Below are 17,760 nucleotides of genomic sequence, written 5' to 3'. Positions count from 1 at the left end.
TGCAAAAAGCCAAACATATTTCAGAATCATCTTTCCCCATTGCAATGAATGGAAATGGCATTAATTTATTCCAAACACTTTTACAATTTTTACAATAAGAAAAATAACTACTGTACGGAAAAGTAGGCAATTAATGCCAATTCTAACGAATCCTATATCAAAAGAACGGTCACACAAGAGATTGATAAGGATCCCACATCTTGCAATAATAATATCTTGCTAACTATTAGCATAATGTAAGAAAGCTCTTGTCATCAGACTATATTTCCTATGCATTGACTGTCTTCATTCATTCCTTTTTTATTACACAGTAAACCCGGCTTACTGACTGAAAGGCATGAAGGGGGTCGTCCAGCCCAAGTCCAAAACCTCCTCAACGCTCGAATGCAATCTTTCTGTCTCAAGAGGAGGGAGAGAAATCAACACAGTGGCGTAGCAGACAGGTCCCTGCCATATACATGTGATACTTGTGTTTACGTGGCAGAGTACAAATATGCTCGTGTGTTGTATGTTTTTTGACGTGACACGCATACGTCTTAGTTCACTTAAAACATCAATCGGGCTCGCCTTCAGTTACCCCCGAGGCAGCTATGTTGGAGCAGGACATGTTGGTGTGGGTTGCCATTGTCACTTATGCGAAGGGACGTGTCAATTAGCCATTAATTTAAATAGATATGTATATAATTTGGGAATGCTGAGTGGGGGACTCTCCAACACGGCTGCTGTATATTGCCAACCAGCTCAAAGCAGCAAGCTATATTTGATTTGCAAGTTATTAATACTTAATGTATTACTCTGCACATGTATTTATTTATTTAATATTTATTTGAGATTGCTCCGAGATTTTAAAAATCAATTTTCAGCCAAAGAGCTTTGATCATTTGGGCCCAACAGTGAATGCGGCACTTTTCGATATCATATTTTCCCCCAAAAAAGTTAGCCTGCCTTCTAATTCGATGACATCACCCCTAATACTATAATACTACATACCTAGTCTTGTCTGCAGTAATCAAATGACTCTGGTAATGTGTAATTGTAAAAATTGTCTCTCATCATGATGGAGTTTTTAACAAGCCCCCCCCCTCGTTACCATGGTCACCCTCCACCAAGTAGCTCATAATGTTGTTAATGCAGTTTATTGAATATGAATCAGATTCAGTGTGAATGGGAATCCAATGCAATCTAAAGTTGAACGCCTCAAAGGTCAGCAACCAGGGAGGGAAAATACGCCTCAGAAGTCAGACTACATTCCTAGTAGGAAACTTTATTTAAAAAAAAAAAAAATGGTGAACTTTGGTGGTTCAGCCGTATTTTTAACGCATCCTCACAAATGTTCTTTGATTTTTATGTTTTGTGTGTAACGGACGACAGCGTGTTGCTCACCATGTGTATTCAATCTACCGTCATCGCGGCTGGAAAGCATAGCAGCAATATTTTGTACTGGTCCTCACCTCCTTTCCTTTCAATTCGCCTTAGTAGATGATTTTCTTTCACTCCTGCGGTTTATCTATTTTTTCCTTCTCGTCATTGTGCTCCTGAGAATGTGTACATAAAAAAAAAAAAGAATATATATAGAAAGATATACAGATATATTTTCCATGGGAAATGGAGAATGTTATTTTTCTTTGGTTTTATTTTTGCTGCTTGGCCGAGAGACGATCTCGATCCGCGTGATTTGCTGAGTCATGTTCCTCGGTGGTGAGAAGGAGCTGCATGCAGCTGTTGGGTGGATTTTACTGTACATGCAAGCAAGTAGGGATTCTTCCAACTTGTTCAAGCTGTGTTGTGTGTGTGCGTGTTGTGTGTCATCCAATAGGAAGAGTCCTTTACAGAGACATAGCATGGTTAAAAAATGAATACATATCAGAAATGTGTATTTATGTATGTATATCTGTGTATATTCATCTATTTATACCGGAGTATAAATAGATGGTTGTATGTATGTGTGTGTGTGTGCGTGTGTGTGTCTTTGGACTCACTCAGAATGGATATGAAATAAAACAGTTCTATGAATTGTCTAATGTACACAGTTTTGTTTTTGTTTTGTCTTAGACATAGACAAGGGTACACTCCTCTGACTTGTGTGTGGGCAGGTACTTACTATACATGGTTATTATTTTTACTAAAAAAAAAGAAGCCTTGCTATACATGGTCATTTTTTTTAAAATAAAAAAAAACCTTACTATTCATGGTCCTTTTTTTTTCTTTTTACTATACATAGTGTTTTTTTTTTGTTTGCTTTTGTTTTTTTTTTACCTAAATGAGCCCATGGTCTTTTTCTTTTCTTTTTATTTATTTTTTAAATAATTTGTGAATGCGGAACTACTGTTTTTCCTGTCCGGTAGTTTTAGACGTTGCACAGCATCATTCGCAACACGGAAGTAGTGCCTATCAGAGAGTCAAAAGACGTGTTATTGTCATAATTATTACTTTATTGGTGGATTTAATTGACACATTTCATTATGGAAGACCAAGAAATGCAGCTCAAAGTCAGACGAGGTAAGTTTCAAGTGGAACTTAACTTTTGCCAGCCTATTGCAAGCTGGGGTTAGCCACAAAGACGTTACTATTTCCGCCACCGTTTTAATTTCTACTACTTATATTACTTTATTGTTATTATTTTATACACCTACAGTGAGTGACAAGTTCACGGAGAGCATGTACGTCCTGGCTAACGAACCGTCCGTGGCGCTGTACAGACTGCAGGAGCACGTTAGGAGGTCCTTGCCAGAGCTGGTGCAACATAAGGTGTGTCAATCCATCCAATTTAATGACTATTAAAGTCCTTAAACTCAAAATTGGATAACCCAGATCCCATATAAGATATTTTCCGTGATCACTTGATTGGCATAATTATAGAGATTTTAATTTAGTAGACGTCATCATGGTTAGTTAATAGTCTTGCCATCATTTCTCCAATAGACCGACATGCAGAGCTGGGAGGAGCAGAGTCAAGGAGCCATCTACTCGGTTGAATATGCATGCAGGTTTGTCATAATGGACATTTGTGTAAACATACTTTTGAAGGACTCTACTGAGCCTTGTGTTGTTGTTTGGGCAGTGCCGTAAGAGGCATGGCCAACAGCGGCATGTATTTCAAAAACATCGACAGCCTCCTGCGACAAGCCATCAGCTTGAAGGAGCAGATCAGCGGCTCTCAAGGACGCAGGTAAGAAAGCAGCAGTGATGTATCTGTAACTATTATTTCTTTATGTCTTCATCACCCAATCATTGTTTTCTTTTATGTATCATATTTTACAAGTTTATGTTTGCCCCCCCCCCCCCCTCTTCATCCACATGCATTAATTCTGCATGATGCCATTGCCAACCCTTCTCCCAGTCCCCTTGTTGCTGCTTCACATCCCTCAACAGCCTCATCTTCCTCATGACAGAGCTTTGTGCAAGGTCAGTAGCTTCTCCTATTGGAAAACAAGTACCACAGAAGTGTATTTTTCCAAGGATTGATTTAATTCATATCGGCGCTAAAACATTTGGGACAACATACCGTAACAAAGATGGCACAGTGTGTACAATAAAGCGGTGATTTCCAAAATCCAAAATTTGGTTCCTACAAAAAAAATAAAACGTTTAGCTGTAAAATTCATTTATTCAAAGGACAGAAAGTTCAAAATTATATACAGGACATGATCACAACTGGAGTAATTTATCAGTTGATTAATGATGGAGTCATCAGAGTGGATTTTTAGCTCCATTTCCAGGTGCTCTGGAATCATTAAAGCTATTACATGTAATGAAATCCTCTTCCGCATTACACCAAGGTCGAGTCTTTTGCCGAAATGCCGGACTTGCGCGCCAGGACGCTCCTCATCTCGTTGTTGACGCCGTTCCAGGGTTTAGCTTTTAGTAAAACCGAGTCTGAAGATAAACTCCGGTGCGAGCGAGGACAGCCGCCGCCGTAGCCGTCAACGTTGCTCGAATGGCCTTGCGGTTCTTCTCCGACTGGGCCGTACTCCTCCTGCGGTTGATGTCTGGGGCTGCCGGAAGGCGTGAACGACATTTGATGCTGGAGGTGCGACTCTCTGCGGGGCACTCGCAGTTTGTCCACGCCGATTTTTAGCTCGCAGGGCCAAGACACGGCACTGTTGCTGCTGCTTCTGTGCTCGTTGCGAAAGAGAGTTTGGAGACGGTCTTCCCGGTTGCGTTTAGCCACTCGCGAAACCTTGACGAGGAAGTGGATCACCACCACTAGAAGGATCAAGATGCCGGAGGCCAGGACGCAAGCGCTGGCGATTCCCGTCTCGGCCTCAAATATGAGCAGCATAAAAATGGACATAGCTGAAAGAGATGAGGTCTGTTTTAGAACGAAGTCTCTTAGATGTATTTCTTTTTGGTCTTATTTCATGTGCAGAAAGAGGGCGGTGGATTCGGGTATGCAGAGGGATGCTACCGAGAGGCACAACTCTGGAATGTGACCGCTTCCCAGAATTTTGTCATTTTGTGCCCCTTGATTGACATGCGGCGGTAAAGGTCCTAATCCCAATTCGCAACCAAGTGCACCCCCCAAGCACAAGCTGCTCAGTGGAACAGAGCAGCCCAGCTCTGCCAGGTTCGGCTTTAAAAAAAAAAAAACTTAAGTCACGGATGCTGCTCAAAGGCTGCATTGTTCTCGTGGGCTCGATGGACAAGAACAAGCGGTGCTCTTTCTCTGCTCTTGACTTCCCTGCCAACATTTTGGACATTAGAAGCTGTTTTGTTGGTAATCACAGTTTGGTGCACACCACGGTGGGACAAATGATCAATATTGTAATTTATCGTTAGCAAATGTCAATTAACAGCGATGTTTCATATCCATCTTAAGAGCTGAATGATTTCAAAATAACTCGAAGATTGCAAATGCCTTTAAATGTGATTTTTTTTTTTTTCAGGTTAGGTTTATGACCAAAATAAAAGCCAATAAACCATCAATTAATATGATTGCTGATAGTTGTTAAGCGGTCTTTTAAACTGTGTGATTGCCACCCTTGGTTTATACCTGCTAAATAGACTGAAACTCCAAGGCAGAACAACCCGATGGCCACATGTCGCTCGGCTCTGGTGTCCAAGAAGAACCAGTCTGCTCTGTAGAGACAAATACCATAGATTGACCCACTATTTTTTATGTGCTTACAAACCAGAGCCTTCAATTGCACATGTACAATATTTGTCAACAAATTTAAAAGCACATTATTATTCAGACTGTTTCACACATTCCAGAGGGAGGATTTGTAAATCGACGTGGGAAAGGGCAAGCTCGTGGCTGTGTGTTGACTAAGGAATGAAAAGAAGGCTTATTGGAATTGAGAAGCCCGGCCATGATGCTGTCAACTTTTTATTCACAACTTTTTTTTTTTTTAATACATCTAACTTTATGAACATGAGCCTAAAATGTGATCCCTGGCTTTCACTAGAAATACAAACCCTTTCCTTTATCCACCTGTTGCCATTTATACAACAGAAAAATAACTGTCAAACTAAACAGGCCAATTTATTTATATATATATATATGATATCAATAAATATCAACATTTCTTCAGAACCCCTAAATTGCTAAATGCGCGCCTGAATACTGAATATTATTTGGCTGCAATGCGGTCGCCGGGGACTTTAAAACTGATGGTTAAAACTTGACCGGAACTACTTTTTGGTCCAATTTAAACAGCAGTGATGTGCAAATTAGCCGGATGTAGCCTTTAAGGACAGGTGGATTTTAGAACTATTACCTTTCTTTATCCAATTCCCCTCGACACACCTCGGTGGAAAAGTAGCCATGGAGCAGACAGACCACCAACGAGCTCAGGTTAAGTGTGAGCGACAAAGCCGACAGCACCGTGGACACCGAAGGCAAAAAGGCCCGAACGTGGGTCGGTACGACCGAGGGGCTGTACTCCTTCATGGCCGTGTGTTGTTGCTGCAGCTGGAAGATCAGGATGACCGACAAAACGGACATAATGGCCGATAGGATCCCCAAGAGAGACAGAACAACGACGGACCGCTGACTGTAAGAGTGCGTCATCTTCTAATAAGATTCAAAAAGGTAAAAAGTTGTCTTGGGTTGAAGTAGTCCAAAAACTGCGTCTACATGTCGAACGTGGTGTTTCCGAGGGCGCATGAACGTCCCTCCTCCTCGCCCATGTGATGTGCGTCGAATCCCCAGATTATTAATTTTAGACACAATGGATGTTTTTCTTCCATAAAACCAAACACGGTGATTTAATTTAATCTTGATGACAAAAATGAACACGCAAATTGTGTAAAAACGTACTTCAACATGTGCATTCAAAAGTTTAGAGAAGGTCAAATTAAGTCAATTGCAACAGAGACTGGAAGAGTCCCAGAAAGGCAAAGTTTGCGGCCTTCATATCAGTATTGTTAATGAATCATATCAAAGCCAAAAGGTAGGAAGAGTTGCCGTGGTTGCACAAATTATTAAAATCACGAAGGCTATTTCTGAAGACTGTGGCTTAGGCACATGCCGTAACTTGCCGAAAGTAGAAGTGAGAAGTTTCAGTCAAGTGGCAGGAAGATCTCGCCACCAAGTATCTCACTGGATGGCAAAAGCGTACATAGCAAATTCCGTCAAGCCCCGTTCATGTTTGCCACAAATACATTTTGAACAGACATCTCCATGAAGGCCAACAACGACCCCCTAGGTCACTGGGAGTCGAGTGCACAATTTCCCGGGAGGTTGTTTGTTGCTAACTATTGCATCAGTGCACATCTTTTTTTGTCAGTCGCTTCCAATGTAAGATTGCGTGTTGTCCAACTGCATATGTTTCTTATTTTTAGTGCGTCGCATTGTCACGTCCTCAAAATAGTCAATCATCTGGCTGGCACTGACTTTATGTATCCTTGTTGACTTTGCAACAGGCTTTTTTATTTTCTTTGTGATGTCTGTCACTGACAATGAGTCCAATCGTAGCAGAATAAATGACAGACCTCAAACTCCAATTCAAGATCTAGCAGTTGGATGGCAACATCAGTACCAGTTGAGAAGTTCTGGTTTGCTTTTTATTTTATTTTTTATATATATATATATATATATTTTTTGTTTGTTTGTTTGTTCATATGATACAGCAGACTATTTTAAGTTGATTTTTGAATAAATACACATCTTTGTTATGCAGCTAGTCATAACCAACTTGATGTAGGCACTCCTGGCTCATTAAAAAAAAAAAATAGCGTTTACTTTTCATAGTAAACTGGCCCATATGTCAAAAAAAACAAATGTGGCCCTTGAGTGCAAACATTTGTCCAACTCTTATTTTCACAAAAAATATTAACAGTAATTTGTCTTCTGTGCGTTTCTACTAGGTGGTCCATTGATGCGAAAATGGCCGAACAAAAAAAGGAGTCTGCATTGGATTGGCTTGCATGCATGGTGACAAGAGGCGGAGGAGGAGGGCGGTTTGAGTCAACCCAGCTGTGTGAGGGCAGTGCTCTCCTTCTACATCAGGTTGTCATCTCTGTTGACACACACCGTCTCACACACTCACTTCATCCTCTGGATCGGACGTCTCCTGTGCCTTCATTGATGTGCAACCGAGTGTGATCGACGATCAGGTGAGATTTGAACATATTTCATTTCTGTGCTGAAATAACTGGTGTTGCTGTGCAAGACGTCGAGTCTTTGATTATAAAAAGAGATGCTCGGCAATTTCAGGCTATTCTTAAACCAACGTCAGTGTTGCAATAGGTTCACTTGTACGCGGAAATCTTTTTTTAAAAACTTATTTGGAAGCGTGCTGACTGAGCAAAATTGCATCCCGTCCAGATGCATTCATAGGTGGGCAGATTCACTTGTGTTGCCATGTCGACTCGATCAAAAATATCAAAAGCAATTCAATTAACTCCTGTTTAAAATTAGACAAAAATTTCCTGCACATCGCCGCACTCGGCAAAGGCCTCATAGTTGAACCGCTTGACCTCACTCTCATGTGCATTGATGATGTCAGCCAGAAAATGGTTCTATCTTTAAATCGGCCTGAATATTGTCCAGTCTGAGAGAAGATTGCGCAACTTCTAAATATCACGAAGCAAATAAAATTCGATACGGATATGATGATCTCGCCACTTTATAAGGTAATACGATGGGCATCTCTTCCCTAAATGCCCAAGATGTTTGTGTACGCGCACAGGTCAGGGGTCGTGGGAAACGCTGCCGCCGTATCCGCCAAGGCATCATCATCATCAGTCGAGGGGGCGTTACTAAATATAGAAATACAAGTGTATTAATGAGTAGGGGAAACCAGCAAAAACTCCTCCGGACTAGACAGACAGGTCACGGGTTCGGACGAGAGTTTTGAGGTTCTGAGTCTCACCTCTGACCTGCCTGTCATTTCGCCTCAATTAATCGACAATCAATTCCACTATTAGGGCCCGAGTGATACCAATTATTTTTTTAGGCTGATGCCAATTCATCGAAAGTGGCTCAAGTCCCAAGCATGTTGTATTTTTACCCCCATGAGGCGACGTAGGCTAAAGTTAGCGTGGCCCCTAAAGTCCACACAGTCTAACACCCACGCTGTCTGGCTCGTCGGGCCGAGCCGGGCCGACAGCGGCGGCCGACCGCGCCGCTCGGCCCCAAGAGACCCAGGTTAAAAATACTGTACGTGACGGATGGCATTTTTTTTATGAAGGTTAGTCGGCCAATGGTGAGAGGTTGGTAGTTGAAGGAAAACTGTGTTTTCAACGGGTACGAGCCACCCACTCTTCTCTCATGCGTGGCCCTGATGAGAATTGAAGAAAGGGAGCGTACATGATGACATGGGCGGATTGCGGTATGCATGATGACGTCCGTTAGTCATAAGCATTTTTTGTTTTTCTTTTTGTTGGCTAGAAAATCTCAAGGGAGACACGTGGCTCAAAAAGACCCTAAATAAAATGATTTGGATCCACATTTTTAAAAACACTTTGATTGTTGAATTCGTCTGTGTGTTTTCACAGAGGTGTCTAACTGCAGGAAAAATGGGAAGAAAGAAAATACAAATTTCTCGCATTGTGGATCAGAGAAACCGACAGGTGAGCCGACCGTAATTGAGTTATTTCTATTTTCATATCTATTTATTTGCTCTGTAAATTATTGATTCACTCCAAATAAGGTATTTGTTTTTCTCTAATTGTGCAATAAGAAAATAATTGTTTACATTGAAGGTGACGTTCACCAAGCGCAAGTTCGGCCTGATGAAGAAGGCGTACGAGCTGAGCGTGTTGTGCGACTGCGAGATCGCCCTCATCATCTTCAACAGCACCAACCGACTCTTCCAGTACGCCAGCACCGACATGGATAAGGTTCTCCTCAAGTACACCGAGTACAGTGAGCCGCACGAGAGCCGCACCAACACCGATATTCTGGAGGTACGGCGATTTCAACAACTTTTCATTTTCTTGCTTTGGGCTTCCCCAACACATCTCGGGATCTTATTTTGCATTTGCCGTCAGACTCTGAAGAGGAAAGGCCTTGAGCTGGATTCTTCGGAGCTTGATGGCGATGAAAGCATGCAGGTGATTGGCCCTCTAAAATAGCAACAGTGAACTGCGTCGAATTAAGTGACACGTGAGTCAGTATGATGATGTCACTCTCCAGGCTACGCCCCTGCGCTCCCCGGAAGCGCAATTCCTAATGTCGGAGAGCAGCTTCCCAGTCTCATCCGGACCCGGCGTGGCCCCCCACAGTGCCTTTAAATGCGCCAGCCCGGCTCCAGCAACAGCTCATGCCTCCTTCATGTCACCACACTCTGGTATAGAAGAAACGTCCATTTTTCTGTCCCCATAGAAGTTGTTCCCTTGACTCGTAATAGTGTGTGCAGCTGTCCGTCACCCAAACGGAAGTGTGTGGTGGATGACTTTTTGTTTTTTTACAGTTGTAGCCATCTTTTGGTTTCCATCTACAATCATTGTCGTACCTGTCTTTGTGATGATGTCATTACTACGCACAGTGAAGGAAAAGTGTGAAGGTATCAGTTTCTCACATCCTCTTTTTCACTTCCCTCCGCAGGTATCGGCTACTCCGTCTTCTCCCACATGAGCCGAGGTCTCCACCCGAAGACTCCTCCCCCTCCCCTGTCACCTCTGACCCTGTCAGCCAATCAAGGCTCACGCACCGGCCCGAATCCCGCCGTGAGCCGGGGGCTCCTGTACCAGACGGGCCTGCGTGGAGCCACGGGCAAAGCCGGGCTGTTCGGCCACACCCTGGCTGGTTACGGTCTCGCCTCCGCCGGGGCTTCAGGTAGCTTCCACTTTGTTTCCGCTTCTTTTTATTTGACCCGTAACTTTGTTTTCTTTGTGAAGAGTACAGACAGCCAAGTTTCTATCACTCTGTGAGTCTGCAGCGAAGCGCCGTGAACTCCTGGCAAACAACGCAGCCTTCAAACCAGCTCCATGGGCCTCATTTAAGTCAAGGGTGAGGATGCGATACAATTTTATTTTTTCTCTTATGCTAGAGTTGCAATAACCAGGTAACTCCTGTTGCTGTTGTTCCCAGGATGTCCACCGGGGTCTGCTCTTTCCCCTCTCCACCTTTCTCCTCTACCCTATCACATCCTCCCTGCCTGGGCGTGCACATCAAATCTGAGAGCAGCTCTCCCGAGCTGCATGCATCCTCCCCGGCCTCGTCCCCACTACACGGCCTCGGGCGAGGCCAATCGCCCATGAGCAGACCCGGCTCGGCTCACCGCAGCCCCTCAGAACCGGAGCCTGAGATGTACTTGTGTGACGGAGAAGATGGAGGGATGCAGAGGCAATTGCACATGTGTGAAGGATGGCAGAGATAACTATGCACTTAGTATAATATTTGAGAAGCGCTGGCCTAGGTGACTGATTCACAATTTGGTTTTGTCTGATATCAGAGATTAAATAAAGAAAACCAACTGGCTGATTGATTTGTTTTAATTGAGAGGAAAAAAAAACAGCAAAAGCATTTCACTAGCTGACCAGGAGATGGCGACAGCGTGGCATCTGAAGACCATGGATTGTTTGTTCTGCTATAGCCTAGGTGACTGATTCACAATTTGGTTTTGTCTGATATCAGATATTAAATATAGAAAACCAACTGGCTGATTGATTTGTTTTAATTGAGAGGGGAAAAAAACAGCAAAAGCATTTCACTAGCTGACCAGGAGATGGCGACAGCGTGGCATCTGAAGACCATGGATTGTTTGTTCTGCTATAGCCTAGGTGACTGATTCACAATTTGGTTTTGTCTGATATCAGATATTAAATAAAGAAAGCCAACTGGCTGATTGATTTGTTTTAATGGAGAGGGAAAAAAAACAGCAAAAGCATTTCACTAGCTGACCAGGAGATGGCGACAGCGTGGCATCTGAAGACCATGGATTGTTTGTTCTGCTATAGCCTAGGTGACTGATTCACAATTTGGTTTTGTCTGATAATAGATATTAAATAAAGAAAACCAACTGGCTAATTGATTTGTTTTAATTGAGAGAAAAAAAAACATCAGCAAAAGCATTTCACTAACTGACCAGGAGATGGCGACAGCGCGGCATCTGAAGACCATGGATCGTTCTGCTATGCCGGTTTAAAAAAAAAAAAAAAAACGTAATTAGCTAGGGGTCAAAGGTCAAAGTTTACGGTTCAAAGTTCACTCAGGGGTCAAAGGTCGGTTCAAAGTTCACGGGGTCATGTGCACATTTTCGATTTTTAACTAGAGTTGAAAGTTCAGGGTTCAAAGGTCACCCAGGGGTCACCACGGGGTCACCACGGGGTCACCGCGGGGTCACCGCGGGTTCAAAGTTCAGGGTTCACTTTTTTTTTTTATTTTTTTTTTTTTTTTAGGTTAACCTTTATTTAACCCAGTGCTTCTCAATTATTTTCTGTTACGCCCCCCCCCCTAGCAAGAAGAAAACTATTCGCGCCCCCCCTCCCCACCGTGACTATCCTAACTTGTCTTGTAAGTCGTAAAATGTTGCACTGTCGCAAACGTGACAGAAGTAACAATGAGAGCGCCACTGCCCCCTGCTGTAGTAAACGCGCAATTACACTTTATTCTAGTACTGCCAAAAAAAAAAGCCTGTTCCCCAGGGTCACACGCGCCCCCCCAGGAATAGCACCGCGCCCCCCAAGGGGGGCGCGCCCCACTATTTGAGAAATACTGACTTAGTGGATGGTTTGTTTGGTACACAGACGTAGTTAAGAAATGTAATTTTAAAAAAATGATTGGTAAGCAATTGAAAACGCATTTAAAATACATTAAATACATTTAAAAGAGATTTTCCTACACTCATAAATGAAGACTCAAAATTAAATTATCCAGAATATAATAGAAAATTATTAAAAGGGTCAAATCTGGTTGCTTTTAACATGTTTGATAGATGAATGGTTAATGATTACTGTTGTAAAGATTCCTTTAATAGCTCTCGTATTGGAAACCATTTGATTGCCTGTGTGTACCTAATGAACTGTCTGGTCTCAGTCAGAGCTGGTCTCTGCTGGGTGAGGGACACCATTGATGTTGTTTTCACCCCTTCTACATCACCTAATTGTTCACATTTGACACACTATGTTGATTATTTTGATGATTTGCTTTGTTTGGCACTATATTAAAATGTTCATGTACGTCCCCTTAATAAAAATACCTAAATATCTGTTCTTTTCGGTCATAGCAAGTGTGACTAACATTACATATGAAAAATGACCATATTTCTTGCGTGATTTCCCAAACATATTTGCTAAATGAAGATAATTGACTAGGATGGCTAATACCAGTAGACACACTAGAACAAAAAAAAATCCACAACAATTGGTGAAAGTCTATACTGTAAATTTAATGAGGGATGGATATTAGAAAATAAAATACAAACACATGAACACTCAAGTCATTGGATGCAAACGACATGATATAAACAACCCGGTCCAGTCCGGTTGTCTAAAACTTCTTTCCTTTATGTAATCTGTTGTGACGCCAGATATTCTCCTTCCGAAGACGCTTCCAGTACTCCCAGGTATGTTCCTCCAGGTCGTGCAGCTTGTGTGGCGCCTCTAAGTTTAACTGAAAGAGCCTGAAGAAGAAATTGTCCATTTAGACTACAATGTATGAAGAAAACTAGCAACAACAAAAAAAATCTAATCACGCCTGTCCCTTATTTGCAGCTTTATTTGTATCAGTAGCCAAATATGGTTCTCACCACTCTGGGTATTCCTCCACTGGTTTGAGTTGGGGGTCTTCTCCTTGTTTGTAGATGTTGACACCCACTGCATAAGAAGTCAGTCTGACTGGATCTTTGCATACCTCTGGTCCTTGCATCTCCTCTTTAACCATCCCTTTTCCTTTGCCTTTAACGACTGCAGAAGCAAGCGACATTTAAATGTTATTGCAAACTACATCGCCATTGAAGGAACTGAAATACACTTTTACTAAAAAGCTACTTACCCACTTTTTTCGCATACCCACACGCTTGTAACTTGTTTAACGCGTTATTCCTGCGGAGAGTTAGTAATGACGCATTGTTTACGACGTGTCTGGTTAACAATGCGACGCTAAATAAAGTGTGCCCGGTCATTTTTACAGTAAATTGCTTGCTACAGACGACATTAGCGTACCCACAACATGACATTCATTCTGGTACTTCTCGTACTTCCGGCCACTCTGAAACTACTTCTAAAATCTGCACTGCCTCTTGTGGACAGAAAGACACACTACATGCATGCTATTTTACCTAATATTTTATTCCAAACCAAAACCCTCCATATTGTGCGTTTATATATAGATTTATATAAATATATAACTATAAATTGAAACATTATAATATTAATTTAAAGTTATTGTTACTGTCTTGTCACCAGTGTCTAGATGGCGCTAATCAGCTCTAATGCCGCTTTGCCATTTTCTATTAAAGCCTAAGAAGAAGACGCTTCGACGACAGTTTTCAGGAAAATATGTCGGACTATGAGCATGTTCAGAAAAGTGCCCTAAAAATAAAGGGTGCCGGAGCCATTTCTTCTGGCAAAAAGTAAGTACGGCGCAAAGATTAGTTAGTTACAAACATTTTAATGTTTGCCTGGTAGAGGATGTGCTTTTACTAGTTTTCAGTTCATGTCGCTCAAGCGTTAGCCTTTGTGCTAACAATAACATTAGCTGACATATTTTGCTTGATATTTGTTCACTAAACCGTACATTTAAAAAACCCCTTCGCTTGGTTTGGGGTTCTATTCAAACATTAGCTGACATTATTTGGTATTTTTTCAAAGTTTAAATGTAATGTTAATTTGTGAGTCCTCTCTACTGAGGGTTGATTGTGAAGGACAATGATAACACAATTTGTGCAGTTACTGTAGCCTTGTTTTGCATTCAAATGCATCTAAAATGTGCATAAACCTTTAACAAATGGGTTTGGATTTTGATATTTCTCACAATAAATGAGGGTTTACCGTGATGCAGCTAGTGCCAAATTAACCCTCATCTCAGACAGTCTAAATCAGATGCAAATGTCTATAATTTTGTTCCAGGAAGAAGAAGAAGGACAAGGAGAGCAAGCATCGCATGGAGCAGATGTCAACCAATCAGAACGACGAGGAGACGAAAGCCACGCGGGCGTACATGGACAAAAGGACGCCCGCACAAATCGCCTTTGACAAGATGCAAGAAAAGAGGGTAGGTATATCTTGTGGCACTGCGGGAAAAGCATCTTACTGCTTAACTAAGGCAAGAATATAACAACTAAACTGCTTTTATTTTTGATTTTCTGAAGAGAAGTATGAAATATTAGTTCCGCATAACTGAGTTTGAATTCTTTCCTGACAGCAAATGGAAAGAATTCTAAACAAAGCCTCCAAGACACACAAGCATCGAGTGGAGGTACATTCTTACACAAGCATCCACATTTTTTAATTGCATTTATTTAGTTCAAACTAAATGTTATGTTTGGTAAAATAAAAAAAATCAGCATTGAATAGTCCTAACTTTGTTTTTTTTGCAGGACTTCAATCGCCATCTGGACAACCTGACAGAACATTACGATATTCCTAAAGTCAGCTGGACCAAATAAATGGGCCGAAAGGTTCCATTTTTGTTTTTTGAACGTAATGTTATGCCATCTATTTACAATTAAACGCTGCTTACTGTGATCACACTTGGTCATTTGTTGTTAAAGTTACAAGTATCTTTCTGTTTTTAAGAATAATGGGAAAACAAATGGCTTTAATTTGATATTTCATTGTCCTTGTTGGGTTAGTTTTCTTGCATATATAAGCACGCTAAATTTTTTTGAAAATAAAGTGCACCATTACTCCTCCCAAAATATATTTGTTGTTCTGAAACTACAACTTTTCTATTCATAAATGTTTAGTATGTTAAAGGAAAAGTGCAAACGATGCGTCAGTATGGCTTTTTAATCAATACATTTACATTGTGTCAACCACAGGCCATTTGGAAACAATTAGGATGGCACATGATGTAAAAAAAATCAATTCAACTGTACTGACACACCCATTCCTCTGTGTGCGGTTATAATGCAGCATTCCTCCCCCCCTTAGTCCAGCCACATGATTCCCATCAATTAAATTAAACGTCCGTGATGAACTTTGAGCAGGTTCACTTGGGTCCCAGCATGTCGCTGGGCTTGACCCAGCGATCGAACTCTTCCTCAGTGAGGTAGCCGAGCTCCACGGCCACCTTCTTGAGCGTGGAACCCTTCTTGTGCGCCGTCTTGGCGATGGCAGCCGCCTTGTCGTAGCCAATGTGCGGGTTGAGCGCCGTCACCAGCATGAGCGACTCGTTCATCAGCTTGTCGATTCTCTCGACGTTGGCCCGGATGCCCGACACGCAGTTGGCGCTGAAAGAGACGGCGGCGTCACCCAGCAGGCGCGCCGAGTTCAGCACGTTCTTGGCTATCATGGGCTTGAAGACGTTGAGCTCAAAGTGGCCGTTGCTGCCGCCCACTGTCACCGCCACGTGGTTGCCCATCACCTGGGCGGCCACCATGGTCATGGCCTCGCACTGCGTGGGGTTGACCTTGCCGGGCATGATGCTGCTGCCTGGCTCGTTCTCGGGGAGGATGAGCTCGCCCAGGCCTGAACGTGGGCCAGATCCCAGGAACCGCACATCGTTGGCGATCTTCATCATGCTCACTGCAACCGTGTTGAGGGCCCCGCTCAGCTCCACCAAGGCGTCATGGGCTGCCAGCGCCTCAAACTTGTTTGGCGCCGTCACAAAGGGTAGCCCGGTGAGGGTGGAGACGGTGGATGCCACCTTCTCGGCGAAGCCCACACGCGTGTTGAGGCCCGTTCCCACCGCCGTGCCGCCGGCCGCCAGTTCATACACCCGCGGCATGGCCGCTTTCACCCGTTCTATGCTGTACTTGACCTGCTGCACGTACCCGCTGAATTCCTGGCCCAGTGACAGCGGCACGGCGTCCTGTGTGTGAGTGCGACCGATCTTGATGATGTCCTTGAACTCCTCCGCCTGGGAAAGTTAAAAAATAAAAAAGTATTTGAGTTAGAATCAGTACTCTTGTTGTTCTCGAGAGGCTCAGTCATTGTTTTCGTAGTTTGTCAGCTGCTCTATGTAATAAATTTTTTGGTACCAGAATCCCATAGATGGGTGGCAAGGTGGGCACAGCAGAGGGAAATGCATGATAAGTGCAGCAAATTAATGTTTATTTCTGTATATTGTGTGTTTTATTATTGAATGCATATGTAGCATACTCCACTGCAGAGCAATGGTTGTCAAGACGCGGTACTGACGTCACTCAGTGGTATATTTATAAATGTTTATGGAAGCAAAACAAAACATTTATATACATGCCTTGGCTGTCAATGCGTCGTGCAAAGTTTGCAGTCCCGGGATGACAACTTGATGGACCTCCGTGGCTGCGGCGATGTGCATGGCCGTGGGAAAAGTGTCGTTGGAGCTTTGGCTCTTGTTGACATGGTCGTTGGGATGGACCGGATCTTTGGAGCCCAACTGTCCTCCCAGGATCTCGATGGCCCGGTTGCTGATCACCTCGTTGACGTTCATGTTGGTTTGGGTTCCGGAGCCGGTCTGCCACACCACCAGAGGGAAATGATCGTCCAACTTTCCAGCCGCCACCTCGTCCGCCGCCTGGCAAATGGCGTCCGCGATCTTGGGGTCGAGACCGTAGTCTTTATTGACCTGAGCCGCCGCTTTCTTCAGGATTCCGAAGGCATGGATGAGCGGCAACGGCATTCGCTCGGAAGGTCCCCCGATCTTGAAGTTCATGGTGGATCTGACAGTCTGGGCTCCGTAGTACTTGTCGGCCGGGACCTTGAGCTCACCGAACGTGTCCCGCTCGATCCTGAAGTCAGAGCTGGCCATTCTGCACGGGTTTATGAGGAGGATTTTACAGTCGGCGCGGACACTCGGCAAAGTCCGCAAGTTGCGCTGCAGCTGCTGGACACGTTGAAAAGAGCGAAACATGGCTGCACATTAGAGGTGAAGACAGAGGAGGTCACTAGCGAAACTGCCTTTCGCTCGGAGGGCTGTCATTGGGCGAATGGGAACGCGAGTCTTCGACAGCCTATCAAAAGTCAGAGGGGTTGCCGTTTCCGGCATTTGTGGCCAATCAAAAGATGAGCTTGGAAGCAAGTGGTGAAGCTGTTTATAATCCGGATTGACTGTATCCGGTTTAAGGCGAAAACAAAACATCATTAAAACGTCACCAGTGTTTGGATATTTTAAAGGCCTTTTAAGAGTTTTTTTGAAACAAAAACATAACTACTGGGTTGTGGTGATTCATTCACAAAAAATATATCATTATTCAGGAGCTTCAGGCCGCACTGCAATAATTA

General features: G+C 43.2%; 6 protein-coding genes across 8 annotated transcripts; 3 read left to right on the top strand and 3 right to left on the bottom strand.

Moving 5' to 3' along the window:
* The first annotated feature begins 2,347 nt into the window (after positions 1 to 2,347).
* On the top strand, positions 2,348 to 4,926 carry borcs8 (BLOC-1 related complex subunit 8). Of its 2 annotated transcripts, XM_061298091.1 has the most exons (6): positions 2,348 to 2,499; positions 2,636 to 2,748; positions 2,923 to 2,987; positions 3,062 to 3,169; positions 3,341 to 3,405; positions 4,370 to 4,926. In XM_061298091.1, exons 1-5 carry the CDS (start codon positions 2,463 to 2,465, stop codon positions 3,387 to 3,389), a joined length of 372 nt encoding a protein of 123 aa, XP_061154075.1. In that variant the 5' UTR covers positions 2,348 to 2,462; the 3' UTR covers positions 3,390 to 3,405; positions 4,370 to 4,926. The 2 variants fall into 2 exon arrangements, with proteins under 2 accessions (XP_061154075.1, XP_061154076.1); XM_061298092.1 differs by lacking the exon at positions 3,341 to 3,405.
* Positions 3,374 to 6,666, bottom strand: tmem221 (transmembrane protein 221). The gene is made up of 3 exons (XM_061298090.1): positions 5,721 to 6,666; positions 4,994 to 5,079; positions 3,374 to 4,296 (listed from the first exon to the last, which is right to left on the bottom strand). The coding sequence occupies exons 1-3, from the start codon at positions 6,011 to 6,013 to the stop codon at positions 3,770 to 3,772; spliced, it is 906 nt and encodes a 301-aa protein (XP_061154074.1). The 5' UTR covers positions 6,014 to 6,666; the 3' UTR covers positions 3,374 to 3,769.
* Positions 6,667 to 7,323: 657 nt separating this feature from the next.
* mef2b (myocyte enhancer factor 2b) lies at positions 7,324 to 10,873 on the top strand. Of its 2 annotated transcripts, none has more exons than XM_061298087.1 (8): positions 7,324 to 7,560; positions 8,944 to 9,018; positions 9,151 to 9,354; positions 9,439 to 9,501; positions 9,584 to 9,737; positions 9,995 to 10,225; positions 10,288 to 10,399; positions 10,481 to 10,873. In XM_061298087.1, exons 2-8 carry the CDS (start codon positions 8,965 to 8,967, stop codon positions 10,767 to 10,769), a joined length of 1,107 nt encoding a protein of 368 aa, XP_061154071.1. In that variant the 5' UTR covers positions 7,324 to 7,560; positions 8,944 to 8,964; the 3' UTR covers positions 10,770 to 10,873. The 2 variants fall into 2 exon arrangements, with proteins under 2 accessions (XP_061154071.1, XP_061154072.1); XM_061298088.1 differs by lacking the exon at positions 7,324 to 7,560 and adding an exon at positions 8,594 to 8,777.
* A 1,885-nt stretch (positions 10,874 to 12,758) lies between these two features.
* Positions 12,759 to 13,590, bottom strand: mrpl54 (mitochondrial ribosomal protein L54). The gene is made up of 3 exons (XM_061297461.1): positions 13,385 to 13,590; positions 13,140 to 13,296; positions 12,759 to 13,013 (listed from the first exon to the last, which is right to left on the bottom strand). Exons 1-3 carry the CDS (start codon positions 13,566 to 13,568, stop codon positions 12,881 to 12,883), a joined length of 474 nt encoding a protein of 157 aa, XP_061153445.1. The 5' UTR covers positions 13,569 to 13,590; the 3' UTR covers positions 12,759 to 12,880.
* A 235-nt stretch (positions 13,591 to 13,825) lies between these two features.
* On the top strand, positions 13,826 to 15,078 carry fam32a (family with sequence similarity 32 member A). Its single transcript, XM_061297717.1, has 4 exons — positions 13,826 to 13,964; positions 14,461 to 14,605; positions 14,756 to 14,809; positions 14,931 to 15,078. The coding sequence occupies exons 1-4, from the start codon at positions 13,891 to 13,893 to the stop codon at positions 14,997 to 14,999; spliced, it is 342 nt and encodes a 113-aa protein (XP_061153701.1). The 5' UTR covers positions 13,826 to 13,890; the 3' UTR covers positions 15,000 to 15,078.
* A 246-nt stretch (positions 15,079 to 15,324) lies between these two features.
* On the bottom strand, positions 15,325 to 17,467 carry fh (fumarate hydratase). Its single transcript, XM_061297716.1, has 2 exons — positions 16,757 to 17,467; positions 15,325 to 16,414 (listed from the first exon to the last, which is right to left on the bottom strand). Exons 1-2 carry the CDS (start codon positions 17,387 to 17,389, stop codon positions 15,545 to 15,547), a joined length of 1,503 nt encoding a protein of 500 aa, XP_061153700.1. The 5' UTR covers positions 17,390 to 17,467; the 3' UTR covers positions 15,325 to 15,544.
* Positions 17,468 to 17,760: the final 293 nt, after the last annotated feature.

Source organism: Syngnathus typhle, linkage group LG14 (genome assembly GCF_033458585.1).
Source record: "Syngnathus typhle isolate RoL2023-S1 ecotype Sweden linkage group LG14, RoL_Styp_1.0, whole genome shotgun sequence".
Lineage (NCBI taxonomy): Eukaryota > Metazoa > Chordata > Actinopteri > Syngnathiformes > Syngnathidae > Syngnathus > Syngnathus typhle.
The sequence above is the reverse complement of the archived record's forward strand: the minus strand, read 5'-3'. Positions and strand labels throughout refer to the sequence as shown.